We start from the raw sequence: 17861 nt of genomic DNA, 5'->3' as shown, positions 1-17861 counted from the left end.
CCTGGTAAACCTCCTCTGCACCCTCTCCAATGCCTCCACATCCTTCCTATAATGTGGGGACCAGAACTGCACACAATACTCCAAGTGCGGACGCACCAGAGTTTTGTACAGTTGCAACATGACGTTGCGGCTCCTAAATTCAATCCCCCTACCAATAAACGCCAAGACACCGTATGCCTTCCTAACTACCTTATCTACTTGATTCCCAACTTTCAGGGATCTATGTACACATACACCTAGATCCCTCTAGCTTTTAACAGGTTAGCACAAGTTCATACATTTATAGTTTTTCCAGTGTGATGTGAGGATTACCAATTTGTGGTATTGTAGATGAACGGCACATAAACTTCTCAATCTCAGGCAAGTTATCAAGAAGTGGCACTGAGTAGGAGCTGCATTTCTCCCTTTGGAAATTACAGTGATGAGGGCAGGATGGGGGTGGGCTGGTGGAGGTAACTGTAGAATTGGGGGTTATAATCAACAGAACATTAATTGCGCAATCTTCAATCACTTTTCAGTAATCAATTACTGAGTAGCATGATAGCAAGTTACCAAGCTGAATTGAGCCACGAAGCTAGGGGAAGAGACAGAGCAGATGACAAGGAAAGATAAAAAGAAACTTCAAAATGAAAATGCAAGAATTAAAAACATTATTAAGTACAGCAATTTTTACTCTCAATTGTTGCAGCTTTACTGTTAAATATGGTGCAATGTCTTAACAAATGATTTGATCAAAATAATGTAAGTGAGAACACTTTTGCCTGGAAAAAAGAGTGACAATCAAGGGTAAAAGTAGTTGCATTTGAATTGTGCAATTCCATAGAGGCAGAGAATCCCTACAGTGCAGAAAGAATCCATTCAGCCCACTGAGTCTCCAAAGAGCATCCCACCCAGGCCCTCTCTTTCGCCCTATCCCCATAACCATGCACATTTATCATGGCTAATCCATCTAACCTATGCACCTTTGGATACTAAGGGTCAATTTAGCGTGGACAATCCATCTAAGCTGCACATCTTTAGATTGTAGGAGGAAACCAGTGCATCCAGAGGAAACCCAAAGACAGTGGGAGAACATGCAAACTCCACACAGTCATCCAAGGTTGGAATTGAACCTGAGTCCTAGTGCTGCTTTCAGCATGCTGGCCACTTTGCCACCATGCTGAATGCTCCAAATCACCACACCTGCAAACATATTAACTTTTAACCTCATAAAATATTCCAAGGTAATTCACAGGAGCATTATAAAACAAGACATAATATATCAAGTCACATAAGGAGATATTAGAGATGGCCTAAAGCCTAGTCAAGAGGGAGGTTTTAAGGAACATATTAAAGGAAAACAAGGCAGAATGGCAAAGAGGTTTAGCGAGGGAATTCCAAAGTTTAGGGCCGTGGCAGCTGGAGCCAATGGCCATCAATGGCCAAGCGATTAAAGTGATGCTCAAAAGGCCAGAATTAGGTAAAGCACAAATATTCTGCACTGGAAGTGATAACAGAGTGAAAGGGGGTGAGGCCACATAGTGATTTGAAATCAACAATTAGAATTTTAAAATAGAGGCATTGACTAACTGAGAGTCAACGCAAGTTACCAAGCACGAGTGTCAACAATTAACTTGAAAAGCACGATATTTGTTCTGCAGGCATTATTATTATTTTTAAGGTACCAACCTGCTGCAAAGTCTGCGATGGCTATCAGGTCAATTTTTGGGAGAGGATAAGGAACATTAAAATATTCTTTATAAAATGGTAGTGTCTTGGCAGCAACCTAGTGGAAGGAAAAGCAGAACTTACATTACTATTGAACACAAAGCTGCATTCATAAGCACATCTGTAATGTCTAGTTCCATTCCATACATACAGGGAACACAGTTATGATTTCCTTTAAGCTCTCACTAAAGCAAAAAAAATGAAATCTGGAATGCAAGGCACTTAAACTATAAGAAAGGGAAAGATACTCTAAAAGGGAAATTACCTTTTTTTTAAGAAAAGGGATTAATCTATAATTTGTACATGGCCAGTGACATTCCTTCTTCCTGATGGGTCTGCAGGGAAACACTTATTTAATATCCTAATTTCCTCATTTAAAAGGTAATTTAAAAAGTTACACTTAAACCTAACATGGTTGCAAAATACTGTCCTATTATCTACTTAGGAAGATTATTTTGAGCCCAATACTCTAGATATAATTTTTCCCAGAGAGCCTTTTTTTTTACCTGGAAACCTGGCCCCTATGAGTCAGCAGTTACAGCAGGAGGATGAGCAATGTCACTGCTAATATGGAGAAAAACAGTAGGGTTACAAGCTTGATTTATGCACAACACAGTAGCACATGATCCAAAATACGTCAGAGGATTCCAGTTGAAGAACGTGGGTAAAAAATTTAAAACAAGTTTCCTTCCCATCCCTCCCCACCGATCTTTATGAACATGCTGACTCTTTGCTGGGACATTGACACATGGGCACTGACCATCCATCCTCCAGCCTTTCACCCAAATTGCCAATATTCTTATGTGAGCCAGGGCAATGGGACACAGCTAGGGCACAATCTGGTTCTCACCTAACGTCAACACACATGCATTTCAGCAAGGGCTCCTGGATAGTGGTGAGAACTTTGGTTGATTTTCTGCTTCTATAATCCAAAGGTATGAAACCCAACTATAGAAACACTAAGATGCTCCTCTTGTGTATGGCACAGCTATTCACTGGAGGGAGCAATAGTTCTGCAACTCATTTACTGAAATTACAGTAGTCAATCTTAGCCTACCTTTCCCCGCCGCCGCCCCCCCCACCCCCCACAGTATCCTTTAAATTCTCAAGTGTTAATTCATTTTAACTGAAGGTATTAAGTGTTCACTGAACACAAGACTGTGTTTGTGATTTCCCATGCCCCCATTTAATCCCCTGCAATCACCCACTCGCTGTTACATGGTTCTCTCCCAATTCCTTCGATGGCATTTCCAATATAACTCCAAGGGAAAAGCAAAATACTGCGGATGCTGGAATCTGAAACAAAAACAGAAAATGCTGGAAGATCTCAGCAAGTCTGGCAGCATCTGTGGAGACAGAATAGAGCCAACGTTTTGAATCTGAATGACCCTTCATCAGAGCTCTATTCTCTATCCACAGATGCTGTCAGACCTACTGAGATCTTCCAGCATTTTCTGTTTTTGTAACTCCAAAGGAGGCTGACAATTCAATGCCAGTCCTCCCTCTTTGCTATTATCCAAATGACTTGGGCTGACTTGCCTCTTAATATATCTGGCCTACATTGATGCACTTAGGTGCACTGCTTGAACCTCATGCAGCTGGGAATTCAGTGTGTTTGAAATTTGTGCTTCACCGTGTGCTCGCACAGGTCAGCGTGTTGGGAGTACAGAATGCAGCATAGCGCAGTGTGGTAGTAGAATAGTAAAGGGTGAACAATTAAAATTCAACAGCATAACAAGCCATTGTGAATTTACCCTGTAACTACCTTCCTAAGTGATCAGATAATTTTAAGTTTCATTTAGGGAACTGGAGTACAAATATGACATCTTGAATTCAAGAAATGAGGGGCAGTTCTTCCTCCCTCTCCATTCGTTTTAAGGACACACTATACAAAAGGACACAAAAACAACAACAACCTCGAGAGCAAATTTTCCTTGATCCGCTTTTCCAATGGGTGTGTAGACGCGAACTAGAATGCCATCTGATGACTTGGTTTCCACAAAGTCATATTCACCAACCACAAATGCCACCAAGTACGTGGACATTATCGGCGATTTGGCGAACTTGACTTCAACCATGTCTTCGTCGTCAGGATATGGGTTACGCTCAATCACATTCTGTAACATTGAAGGCAGAACTTAGGTTAGAAATTGAAGAATGCATTAGCAACATGCTTCACCTGGAAATATCCCAATCTCAACTGCATTCTAACAAAAATATAAAAAATGCTGCATCAAAAAACGAAAAAAAAAAATCTATCACAGGAAGCATTAACAGTGGTTTAAGTAATCATTCAAAATTGCCATAAAAGGAAATGCCTGTTAAATAAAACAGGCTAATCTTATAAATCTATCAGCAGCAGTCACTTTATTTGTTGCGTTTATCATTAATGTACAGCAGATTTAGGAGCTGGATTTCCTACTAGCCTTGTGTTTAATCAGTCTTAGCACTCTTTCCTGAAACACAGATCATGGATTCAAGTCCCACTCTGTATTTTTGATCGTATAAATCAAGGCTAATATCTTTGATTGGACATAATGGGGAGGCATGGTGGCATAGTGGTCAGCCAGGGTTTGATTCCCAGCTTGGGTCACTGTCTATGTGGAGTCTCCCCACGTGTGCATGGGTTTCCTCTAGGTGCTCCGATTTCCTCCCATAGATGTGCTGGTAGGTGCATTAGCCATGCCAAATTCTCTCAGGTGCCAGAATATGGTGACTAGAGGATTTTTACAGTAACTTCATTGCAGTGTTAACGTAAGCCTATGTTAAACCCAGGCCGCTCACATGGAAGTAAAAAACCTTGAGGCTCTAAGAGCAAAGGAGTACCTTTTGTGCCTGGTCAAATTACCTGGTCGCTTAGCTGACTGTTGTTTGTGGGACCCTGTTGCGCACAATGTGGTTGTCTGCCATGTCACAGTGACTATAGCTAATTATTTATTTTTGAGGTATTAACACTTTTTGACATCCTGAAGACATGAAAGGCACTGAACAAATACAAGTTAATTTCCCTTATTTAGGTATCTCACCCTCCTCAACTTACAAACCTTTTTGCCCCTGCTTCTATTATATCCAAGGGTGGGTACTACAACGACAGATCAAATCACCTGTCAATTTTGATGAAAGCCTTTATAAGCTATTAACAAAGCATTTCTTCTTCTGAACGACAGAGTTTAAGAAAAAGGGTCGCCTGGACTCGAAACGTCAGCTCTTTTCCCCCCTTACAGATGCTGCCAGACCTGCTGAGATTTTCCATTATTTTCTGTTTTGGTTTAAGACAACTATTTTCTAATTAAACCAGCGCATGGTAAATAGGGAAAGATCTCTGACTGAATGAAATGTACCGAAATTGACAGAACAAGTTTACATCAACAGAAACTAATTGAATAAAGAAATATTCTTTACAACTGGATAAATTATAGCCCACATTATAACTGAGAATTTGGTCCATTCCTGTCCTCTTCTTAGGGTTTGGATACACCAATGTCAGCCGCATTCCAGTAATCAAATGGTCAGTAAACAAATGTTAGCTGGCTATACAACCTCGGAAGATATCGCTGCTTAGATCAATTCTGCATTTAACCTACATCCATACGTGAGCGAACTCAACAGGACAGCTGTCAGCAGTAGAGCGACTTCTTTTCCTCTTTCTAGACCAACTGCAGTGGTCAACTGCTCCACTGGTTTTGACCATCTAAGTACAATATAGAGCCTAGGTTCTCCATCAAAATGCTTTATCCATTAAGAAATATGGTTGCTAAGGCATAACTCCAAAGAATCTTGCAAGATGCAATGTGATAGAAGTCTTTGTAATCAACAAAGAGCATTCATAAGGGGTTGAAAGCTGCAACAATCTTTTGATGCCACACATTTAGTAGGAATATTGATTACAATTTTCAGGTGGTTTGAGAGTTCAATTATTTTTGCTTCAGTTGGAGATATCACAGCCCAATTCTTCTCGTAGTCTTTGTTATCTGCTGTTAGATGAGAGATTTTCAGGTTAGACTCCGAATGATGACAATATACAAGAGTCAGATTTTCATATCAGTTTTCAAATCCTGGCCATCCAAGCAGTCTTCACAGAATCAAACAACACTTTTCCTTTTCTGTCTAGCCTATCCATGCATCTGCTTCCACAAGCTACTCCATCCAAGCTTAAAAAGCTGTCTACACTTATAAAGAGTCAGCATAATTGAGAGAGTGATGAAAATCAAAATGAACTGTACTTGGAAATGAGGGAATGACTCACATTCCAAAAATACAATTGAAGAAACTTTACTTATGGCATGAATCTACAAGAGCTGGTCTTAAAAGAAAAGGAAAGTTTTCCAGATTCCAAAAGTTTCCAAAATCAAACCCAGACGACAGTGCGTTATAGGTCTGCAGTGCAGATGCTGTTAGAGGTTGTTTCAGGGATGATTAAGATCATGGATAAAGAACATCGAATCAACTCAACAATTTAGGCCAGTAAGAGGCACTTTGACATAAAATCTGGGCACATGTCTGGGAACTGGTATGACAGTAAGACTTCAGTGACACGTATGGTAAGCATCACCTTCAAAATGTAAGAAATTTGCACAGTCAAACTGCAGTCTAAGAATTGTTCCAAAAATGGAGATATTTTAAGTGGTTTTTCCCCAATTATAGTTCTTTGCTGCAAGAGTTTAACCAACCAGGAAGATTATTGAAAACCATTTTCCAACTGAAACAGCAGCGGCAATTTGAGCCCTGAAATTCACCTTCAAGTTCATTCCCCTGATTAACATGCACGGAGACTCAAAAAAGACTCAAAAGCAAGGAACCCTGAAAAAAACAATATCTTCATACCACTGAGGAAGAGATGCTAGAGTTTCATCTGCCACAATAAGTGCTTCAGATCTACCAGATTTTAGACAATAGAGCAAAACGTCTTGAGCAGCTGTTGTAATTAATGGCTGAATTCACAGCTGTAGGTTGGCAATTGATGGACTCTGGAATTCTACTTTGTATTTGCAACTGCTGTGATCAAGAGGAATGGATAAATCACTGCTCGGACTGATGGGATTACCAATATCTCAGAGTCCAAAAAATGGTCAGTAAATGATGTGAGACTGCAAGAAATTGTGACTGGGGTTTGCAAGGTCCTTGTTTAATCAAACTGAAAAAGAGATTCCTGTTTGATAGCTGACAAATGCATTAAGCGTTTGTCAGCTGTTAAAAATGGGATCTCATTTTCAGTTGTAATTCCAGTCAAACCTGGTGAGCCTGATTTAGAACCAAAGAGAAATAACTCCACATTCTCAAACATCAAAAAAACAATGTGAATACAACTACCTCAGTTATTCCATTAACTCATTGTTCCAGTGTTGTCTAATTGGAAAATAATTAACCACAATTCCAAAAGTAGCAATTGATTACAAAAAACTGAAAAGGACTATTAAAAACCCCTGTAAAGCAGAATTCAGTTTGCAACACAGACTTATTCCATCAAATAGGCACCAAAGTCTCCAACTAAAGATTCACAAAGATTAACAGCCAGTTATGTCTGTGGCAAATTGAACTTTGGGTCTTTTGCTCAGATCACAGACAACAAAAATCAGTGAAATAATAAACCATTGCTATCTACAACGCCAGACAGCACCTTTACCCAAAATAAATGCAAAATACTGCAGATGCCAGAGATCCAAAATAAAAACAAGTGCTGGAAAAATTCAGCACATCTGGAGAGAAACAGGAGTTAATGTTTTGAGTTCAACATTACTTTTCTTTGGCTCAGAAGAGTCATGTTGAACTCGAGACATTAACTCTGTTTCTCTCTCCACAGATGCTGCCAGACCTGCTGAGTTAATCCAGCATTTCCTGCTCTTATCTGCCCAACATATAAGTAACTGTAGCAAGTCCAGAGGACAAATAGCAATCCTTACCCCCACATTGGTTATATTATGTGCCCTGTCATGATCTCCCTGATGTCACCAAAAGATTTATGAACAATAATTATAAATGCTGATAGCAGCAAAGACAAACATTAGATTTACAACAATACAGAAAACTGTACCTGCAGTGTAAAGCTGAAAGCAGTAATTATTATTATGAATGCCAGTTTCATGCACAGGAATTAAAGCATTTAGACGTTTACTTAAGCAATATCTCCTGTACCCCAGTGCACAATCTCTGGCTTATTGCACTCTCTCATCCCCCCCACAGTGTTCCAAACAAAAACTCGACTTCACCCATAATTTCATAAAACTCCTCACTTCAAAATCTCAGAAATCAACTTCCTGCGCACGACAGATACAGAGTGAGTGCGGAATTGCTGTCTCATTGTATGCAAAATCTCCGATACACCAAGCTTTGCTGCTCTGAACTAGCTATGCAACTTCCCACTATCACATCCCACAAATTCACCCACTTATTAATGACCCTTTTCATCAGATGACTGGACATACCTGAAGATTTGTGTCATAACTGTTGTACCCAACCATCATGTTGCGTTAACAAGCATCTTCAAAAACCATCTCGGTGGACAAGCCGTAGGCTTCGCAGCGCCATAAACACTTGCAACTACAATAACTTAGACACTATTATTTCAAGCAGTTTAACTGTAGTGATTTTCAGGCCATGACACAATCTTAGTATTCAATACAAAACTCACGTGGTTTAAGTTATTTTGAGCAATTTGATTGTGTTACAACCTTGGACAAGGCATTTCCTTTCATATATTGATCATATATGTACACAACATTCACATATTTTTCATTCATATACACAAACATATACATACATTTGCACACATTTTTTAAAAATGTCGAATTCTTTTATTTACTATATCACAGGTCTTCAAAGCTACTTCCAGCACCTGTGGCCAACATACTCTCTAAACTGTCCCAGTACAGCCCTCCAGTTACCCAGCAGTAAAATGCTTAACATTATGAGTGTAAGAACTCAGAACTGAATCTCTATTGTTACTACAATATTGCACACCAACATGCCACCTAGATGCTGAATATGTTTACACAGTAAATTAATATACAACTTTCCCATGACTGCCATAACTGTAAGAGTCAATGTAGTTGAACTGTAAATGAGTAAAGCCATCATTATTTCATTTGAACAAATATTAAGCAAAGCAAAATTAATAATTTCTGAAACATTAAAATTATTGATCACTGGCTTCAATTAAGGAATGGCAAATGAAATATATGACTAAAATTTCAACAAGATTAAAGATTTCTTGCCATCTACTCAAAGCACAATCTCCCAGGTCTGGCATGCAATAGGTCTCGTTTTTAAAAATACTGCATTGATGTGAGCAAACCAATAAATCTAAATTCCAATTTGGCTAGAATGCTTCAAAGATGAATCTGTGCAATATATTTACGGCTTTATTCAGTAGGTGTTACCTATTTGCAGTTACGATGACGTTCTTTGCTGCAATTAATCCAACTTTTACCTGACAATGTAATTATAGCCTCATTGCCCTAGTCTCTCAGTAGTGGTTTTGACACCCCATTACAATTTTTTTGGCAACTGATTTGCAATACAAACTAAAGTGCATTATAAATGAGGAATCCAAGTAAAGGGCCAAGGACTAGACTATGTGACAAGCTGTGCTTGGCACAGTCAAATATATGAAAAGGACAATACAACTACAAGCTCATCCTTATTTCTTTCTGCTAAGGATGAACAGAATGAAAAAGATGATCAAGTAAATGCATTATCATGCTTGGGTTTTAGAAGACTTCAGATTGCAAGAAGAGGAGAAAATGGAAGCAGGTAAAGTCCAATATTTACAGTTCAAGCAATGAATGAGTTAGAGGATACGAAAGGACAGACATTATTTAAGATATTTGATTTTTCAAAGATGCAAGAATGGAAGCACCAATGATCCGACATTAGGACTGTCAAGAGGGAGAGAGGAAAAATTCCAATGAAGATGGAGAAAAAGGAGCTTGAGGTTTCAGAGGAAAAGAGCAGTCCTCTTGCATGCTATCCATGAATGTAAATGGGTTGCTGGAGAACCTCCTCCAACAATGAAGCAATCTTAAAGTCACAAATGTGATCTAACTTTATAAAAGAATTGTTGAAGGCGCAAGTAACATTAGGCACAGAAGTCAAACTTCTATTTCTTGAACGCAGCCGTAGACAATGTAGGAAGTCCACTTGACAACTGAATATAGGGAGTTACACTAGTCACTAAATGGAGGATGGAAAATGGGCACATCCACATTGGTGGATTATCAGCAGTAAGTGTACATGATTTGTTAAAACACTGGAGGCTGACTAGCACAGTAGATTAACCTGGCTATTCCTTCATGTTTGATACCAAGGTTGGCACAGCCCATGGGGATCAAAGTCATTCTCTACAAGAATTCTACATTGAACAAAATTCTGCAGATCCTACTGTACATGGACACAACAGGAAAACAGACCACAAGTTCTCCAAGTATCCATGGAGATGATTGGATGTGGGAGGGCTCAGAAAATCACAACTGGTGCAGTAAAGTTTGCTATTTTTCAGCTAAAAGTTACAGCAAGCCTTAGCAGAGGTTACTCTGCTTTTGGCCATGCAGTTATTGACCTGAGAACATTTAATAATGGAGGGAAAAGAAATGTGTCATTACCTGTGGACCAAAAGTGCTTTTAATCACAATACCCAACTGCACAATTATTGCATTAATCCTGTATTCTTTACAATTTTATCTGAGATATATGGTGGTTAAAATGAGATGCATAGTAACTAGATTGACTAATCTCGCAGACAAGACATTTCTCATATCCTTCACTTCAATGAAATTAACTGTGATTTATTCTCCACATTCCCTGATTCTCTTGTACTTATTGAAACACTCCGTCCCTCCTTTCTTCCGTCACCATTTCCTTTGACAGAACCCACAAAGTGCAGACTAAAGACACATTGCTACTTACCATGTTAGATAAGGCAATTCTGTCCTTTGGAACAATTAGTGTGATGTCAAAAGTTGCTTTTATGGCAGGTTCGTCCCAACATGGAAATGCTCTCCGTGCATCTGTAGGCTAGAGGTAGAGAACGTGGGGGACAGGGGCAGCAGGGGGAGAGGGGAGGCAGTGGGAGATGGGGAACAGTGAGGTGAGGGGAGGGGAGGGGTGGTGGGGCAAGAAGATCACAGGGGGTGGCAAAGAGACGAGAGAGAGAGACAGACAGAGAGAAAAAAATGCAGATCGGTTCAAATAGTGTAAGATCACTTCACATTGTATGCAGTGCACAGACATGAGAAGCTTTACAAGTATTATCTAAAAGTCTAATCAGATTATACATGTGCCCTTCATACTTAAAAGAGGATAAATGGTGTGTGAAATATTTTCCTATGTGGAATAAATTCACATTAAAAGAAGAAAACATGGTACTGCTTAAACTAAAGAGCAATAACTGATTTGAGACAAAAGCAGGATTCCAGGCTCAGGGAACTTTAAAATTAAAAATTTGCCATGCTCAGTGGAATTTGTGAAAGATCCAGCCTTTGATGATTTTTTTTCCGGCAAACGGAAATTCTCAAACTAATAATCAGAGAGGTTTCTTTGTAGCAGATGGTGGTGAAATGGAGCCATTCTCTGCACAGCTTCCCCCAACACCAGATATCTAACATTCCAGCCGTCTGAACTGACCCCCTTTCAAAGTCTTGCATCAAGCCCCACTCGAGGTTTACCAGAAAGATGGACTCCGCTACACTATGGTTTTATTTTCTAACCTCAAACTGAGAGACAGCAGCATAGTGGGTTTCTCCTGATGGCGTTATATACTTGCTTCTGTAAAATCCCTTCATTTTGTCATTCAGCTCTCCAACAAAATCGATCTTCAACATGCCATGACCTGTTACAATACAATGCTATAATTAATACATCATAAACAGAAATTACATTTTATTAATACATGAAAACAACGGACTAGCTAGCAAGCCAGTAAGTGAATCCATAAATTACTATTTATTTATTAAATCTGAGGACATCTTTATAAATTGTTGGCTAGAGTTTTTAGTTTTTTTTGCCTTAAAAGTTAATCTTTGTGGCTGTAAAAGATAGGCCTGTAACTGAACATTTGTTCTATTTTAGCATCATCAATATCATGTACACATTCATCAGGTGCAGCCAAAGGCAAAGAAAAAGGCACTTCAACTCTTCCCCAATAACATATCCAATCCTCATCGCAGAAGGACAAAAATAATTATCCTCACATCTGACACCAAAGGTCTTCCTTCATGGTTACCCGCAGTTGCAAATCTGGGCAGTTTTGCACCATTGGGACTTTCCATTATGGAGCTGAAACTGCTCAAGATAATTGTAGCCAACAGGATGAGGGCATGTTTGTACCAACAATTTGAATTTAAATCTAGATCAAAAGACAATTAATTAATATAAAGCAGTCTCCAGTAAAGATAATTTTTTTGATAAAACATCCAACACCAACTTCATACTAATTGATCAATACCACTGTTCCAAGCACATCTTCCCTTCTAGGTCAGTACTATTGTACTCTACCAGTATACTTGCCACTAGAAATACTATAAATCATCTTCCACAATAACAATAATGATGGTTAGTTATTCACTCCAAAAGGTTAAATACCATTCTCCCCACTTTAGTGTGGTTGACCCTTCAAATACCCATTAACGTAGCCTATCAGGCCACCCTGTTGCGCCACAATAGTCACAAAACACTACAATTGGACAATAAATGATGACCGTACTAGCAACGTCTACACCTGAAGAATGAATAAAGGAAAATAATTGTGTAAGTGGTATGGAAGTGACTGGCATACCATCATTTTCAAATCAAATTAAAAATCATCATGATTGAAAATAATTTCATGTACAAAGAGACACGTTATCCTCAATACATCTTTTCTTTAATTCCAGCATAGGCTATTCTTCAACTAACAAAGGCTCACTCCAAGTATGCCACCACTGCAGGTGGCTTACAAGCTGCAAGGAGATGTGACACACATTTGGAAAGGATAACAACTGGAAACATCTGAGTAACAAAGATAAAAGTTTGCCTCTGATCCTAGATTTTGTGAAGTGCAAAGAAGTCCAATATTTACAATTCATATTAAGATCTGCACCTGGACCATTAATCCATCTTTCAAATATTGCAGCCATTAGTCTTCATTTCTAACATTCAGATTTATTTTTTCCATCTCATGATGTCGTCCCTTTAACCAAAAACTGCTCTGAGGGAACACTGATCCAAATTCCTGACTTGTGACCATCAAAGGACAAAGTATTTTCAGCTTCCTGTTGTGGACATTATTTAGCTTTCATTATTTCTGCCATTGGCATGGCACACACGACTGCAAAGTTGTCTAAGAGATCAACTGGCAGGATCTTCATTTTGGAAGATTCATTATAAACATGCACAGGTCTTTAATAATCATTCATAATTCAGTTGGAAAGACGTTTTCAGGCTGAGTTTGGATAACACGATTCATTCTGCTGAGTAACAAGACCTAAAACCTAAAGAAGGTTAATACATTAAAGCACTCAACTTATTTTAATGTAACAATAACTAGTTCCTTTTTCTTGCCAAATCAAATGCCAGCGACATGATTTACTAATTATTTTGGATATTACTGATACGAAGTGTCTGACATGCATGATGGCTCTGGGCTGGCAACATGAGGGAGATTATTTGCTGTGCAACCTTGGCCATAAAAAGAACAAAGGATGGAGAAATTTATAGCAGGGGAACAGGCTTTTCAACCCTCCAAGCCTGCATCGACCATGCTGCCCGATTTAACTAAAACCCCTTACCCTTCGGGGACCATATCCCTCTATTCCCATCCTATTCATGTATTTGTCAAGACGTCCCTCAAAAATCATTACTCTATCTGCTTCCACTACCTCTCCCAGCAATGAGTTCTAGGCACCCACCACCCTCCGTGTAAAAAAGTCTGCCTCGTACATCTCTTGCTTTTCTTCTCAATCCATCAACTTCCACTGTTTATTTTCTTGGCACCAATTCTGGGTACATTTCAGCCCCAACTACATGTCAACTGCAAGTTTAAAGTTACCTGGGCCCACTGCCCATCTCATGTGACAAATTATTACAAATGCCCATTGCATTTTTGCCAACACTTGGACTACAGAGTTTTTTTTCACCAATTGCCAACAAAGTGAACTAACAAGAATTACAGTTAACACTGTCGATTAACTTTCACTTGAAACAAATTAGAACAGCTAACAAACACGAAGGTGGTGATCTTCCACCCTGCCACTCTAATTTTCTAGTGCAGAGGGGTGGGAGAATCTCACAGCCAGGCATGCACACAATTAATGTATGCGTTCCCACCACGACTGCATCTCCCAGCACCATCGGATCTCTACTGGAAACATAAGAACATAAGAAATAGGAGCAGGAGTAGGCCATCTAGCCCTTCGAGCCTGCCCCGCCATTCAATAAGATCATGGCTGATCAGTCGTGGCTCAGTTCCACATTCCCGCCCTCTCCCCATAACCCTTAATCCCCTCGCTTATCAAAAACCCATCAACCCGCGTCTTAAAAATATTTGGCGAGGCAGCCTCCACCACTTCAACGGGCAGAGAATTCCAGAGATTCACCACCCTTTGAGTGAAGAAGTTCCTCCTCAACTCCGTTCTAAACCGCCCCCCCTTTATCTGGAGGCTGTGCCCCCTAGTCCTACTGTCCTTTCTGAGCGGGAAGAGTCTCTCCACCTCTATCCTATCCATCCCATTCATCATCTTATACGTCTCAATGAGATCTCCCCTCATTCTTCTAAACCCTAACGAGTACAAGCCTAGTTTATTCAGCCTCTCCTCATAGCTCAACCCCTCAACTCCGGTATCAGCCTAGTAAACCTCCTCTGCACTCCCTCCAAGGCCAAAATATCCTTGTATAAGTGTGGCAATCAAAACTGCACACAGTACTCTAGCTGCGGCCTCACCAGTGCCCTATACAGCTGCAGCAAGACCTCCCTACTTTTATATTCAATCCCCCTCGCTATGAAGGCCAGCATCCCATTAGCCTTCCTGACCACCTGCTGCACCTGCAGGCTGGGTTTTTGCGACGCATGCACAAGGACCCCGAGGTCCCTCTGCACCGTCGCCTGCTGCAGTTTTTCGCCACGTAAGTAATAGTCCTTCCTACCATTATTCCTACCAAAGTGGACCACCTCGCACTTGCCAACATTAAATTTCATTTGCCAGTTCCTGGCCCATTCGCCCAGCCTATCTAGGTCCTTCTGCAGACTCTCCCCACCCTCCGCACAATTTGCTGTTACACCAATCTTGGTGTCATCAGCATACACTCGGTTCCCTCCTCCAGATCATCTATATAAATGGTAAATAGCTGAGGCCCCAGCAACGACCCCTGGGGCACTCCACTAGTCACCAACCGCCAATCCGAATAGCACCCATTAACCCCCACTCTCTGCCTCCTATTTGATAGCCAATCCTCTATCCACACTAACACCCTACCCCCAACTCCATGCCCCCTTACCTTCTGCAATAACCTCTTGTGAGGTACCTTGTCAAACGCCTCGGGCCCAGGACCGAATTCTCTGGGCCCACTAGCCTCTCCCACCCTGGCAGAGTATTTCACTCTAGCCAGGTTTACAATATGTCCCCACTTTCAGGGAACTGTGTAAAGTGCCCACTCCCAGGGAGCACTTTGGCACTGCCCATCAAGCATGGGGAAACGCCAAGCAGCAGGGCTTGATGGGGCGGTGCATTGAGAGGGAATGATCAGTGGGGGTGAGGGTTCCTGTTGCCACTCTGCATGGGGATTAATGGGGGCAGGAGGACAGCAATCAAGGCAGGCTGGAGTTCTGCACTGCAAAGTGGGGGACAATGGGAGGCTGACACAGGAAAACTGAAATAATTCACACTGGTTCTCCCACACTCTGTGCATAGGCCATAAGTGTGAATCTCATTAGATTTGAGCGGCGGGGCCTATTCCCACCCAGGAAGCTGAAACTAGCGTGAATTACTCCAGATTTCTTGTGAATTCAACATTTAGAATCTTATGGGGAGAATTATGCCCAAAGTATTGCATTAAGAAACCAAATTATTCGTATGTGCAATTTTAAAAATCTGCTGCAGCACAGAATATTTTTTATTTAATGTGACAAAATCCAACTGATCACCTAACAGATATTGGTGCAGACTATCAATCTTTAATAATTGATCAGGACATTCTTACATAGGAGTTATCAACACATGGAATGGGCGAATGCAGGCTTGTCCACAGGCTGGAGTTCTTCTACGTAGCCTGCTAAGTAACTGTTGAAAATGCCTGTAAGTCAGGTCAGATATCTACAGGAGACTATTCCTCCAATCACAGGCTGTTTTTCTCATGTTTGCTGCTGATTGGCTCATGACCAGGAAACATGCGTGAGAAACAGGCTATGATTGGAGGAGCAGTGAACACCAGCAACTGTGAGTAAGTGACAATGCAAGGACATTGGAGCCTGCGGGGCCTTGCTAACCACACTTTCCTGTATCTGCAGCTGCTGTGGCCTGTTCCTGGTGCCCTGGCTTGGCTCCCAGTGCTCTGATTTGGCTTCAGCCGCATTCCACCACTTCTCTGTGGTCTCCTTGGTAGGCATCCCCATTAAGGCGCGACTGGGTGGTGGGTGGTGGTGGTAAGCATCTGCATGTGCTTGAGTGAATGAATAGGGGGTGTTATTCCCAGTCTCACCAACTCACATAATAGACAAGGATAAACGAGTGAGCAGCATGAGCCTCTTGAAAAGATTATACAAGCCTGGACTAGTGGACAGTGGCAAAGACAAAGTTACTGAACCATTGAATAAATATTTGGATGTAGCTATGGATGGATTTTCTGTTTTGAAGTAGGAATTAGCTGGAAGAAATTCCATCGCACTTTGTGCGGTTCTGAGCCCATCCATTGAAGTTAATATAGAAAGTCATGGGCTAGGAGAAGACAATCTCAGTTTTCACTCCTAGCACACTTAAGTAATCTAGTCAGAATTCTACCCTTAAACAGAGAAATCAAAGAGCCTGGGAAAATCAGAGACATGGGCATAGAATTGCTTCAAATCCAGGTCTCAGAAGTAAAACAGCAACCAGTCTGGACCAGATAAGTTTTAAGGCATACAAGCCATTTTATTTATAATGTTCTAGAATTACCTCTTTGCAGAGCACTGGGGAACGAGAGAGTTACTTTTTCATCTTCATTTTGATAGTTGAAACCTGTTGCATTTATTTCTGTAAAAGAAAGATAGTATTTATTAAAACAAGCTATTAATTGTACCCTTTTAGTTATGTAATGCAGTGATTTACAATGAGACAAAACAATTTAGGCCAACTATCAAATGCAAACAATTTATGTGAACATGTTTTCTGCCCTCCTGTTTAGCATATTGTACATTTATATTTAAGGAGAGTTTTACAAGCCGAAAGAAACAAGCAAGAACATCACCATGCCCTGCAACACACAGACACTGGCGGCAGCGTGCACCGCACACATGCAATGCTTGTTCCCTTTAAAACATGCCCTTACACTGTAGCTTTCAAAAGCATCTTAAGTGCTTGTAACCCAATGCATTATCATAAAAACGTGGAGCAGGCAGCATGTGAACAGTCAGGTTGCCTGCAAGTATATTTTTGATGACTACTGGCTGTTTTGGCATCACAGTTTACATGGAGTTTTAAAAAATTGTAACTTTTCTTTCCTCCTTGCAAATTTTCTCCCCTCCTATTTAACATCCCTATTGCGCCTCATGATAGAGTTCCCATTGGTGGTCTCTTGTGCCTTGCCAATGTGGTTATTATTCACGTCATTCCGAGCAGTGAATATTGGTGAACTGTTCGAGTTGGAGGAGCACCACAGCTCATCTTGGTCCTGTTCTCAACTAGATTGCCACATTTGTGCATTTCAATAAAGGTGAACAGGAGCAAGATCTTTGACTGATGTTATTCCCCCTTAAACCAAGAGCACAAAGGCCAACAGAGATTCAACTTTTTTCTGCCCTTTAGTCACTACTTATTACAACAACCTGAGCAGAACACCATGTTCAATGACTCCCAGTTCCTACTATAAATAGTGACTTAGCTAAAAATACAAAGAAACGATTCATGGCAATTACCTGCAGCAATACATATTCACATCATGTGTCAACTATAATAAAAAAAAGCAAAATACTGCGCATTCTGGAATCTGAAACA

General features: G+C 40.5%; 1 protein-coding gene across 1 annotated transcript in view; it reads right to left on the bottom strand.

The window, feature by feature from the left end:
• The window catches only part of npepps (aminopeptidase puromycin sensitive), a 217303-nt gene that overhangs the window by 106690 nt on the left and 92752 nt on the right, over positions 1-17861 (bottom strand). The window contains exons 3-7 of the mRNA XM_080213884.1: positions 16824-16901; positions 11409-11530; positions 10609-10716; positions 3624-3824; positions 1669-1765 (exon numbers count right to left, since the gene is read on the bottom strand). Of these exons, the coding sequence (XP_080070010.1) occupies positions 1669-1765; positions 3624-3824; positions 10609-10716; positions 11409-11530; positions 16824-16901 (606 nt within the window). The remainder of the gene's footprint in view (positions 1-1668; positions 1766-3623; positions 3825-10608; positions 10717-11408; positions 11531-16823; positions 16902-17861) is intronic.

The sequence above is a fragment of the Carcharhinus amblyrhynchos genome, chromosome 27, assembly GCF_965287045.1.
Source record: "Carcharhinus amblyrhynchos chromosome 27, sCarAmb.v2.hapA, whole genome shotgun sequence".
Taxonomy (NCBI): domain Eukaryota; kingdom Metazoa; phylum Chordata; class Chondrichthyes; order Carcharhiniformes; family Carcharhinidae; genus Carcharhinus; species Carcharhinus amblyrhynchos.
The sequence above is the reverse complement of the archived record's forward strand: the minus strand, read 5'-3'. Positions and strand labels throughout refer to the sequence as shown.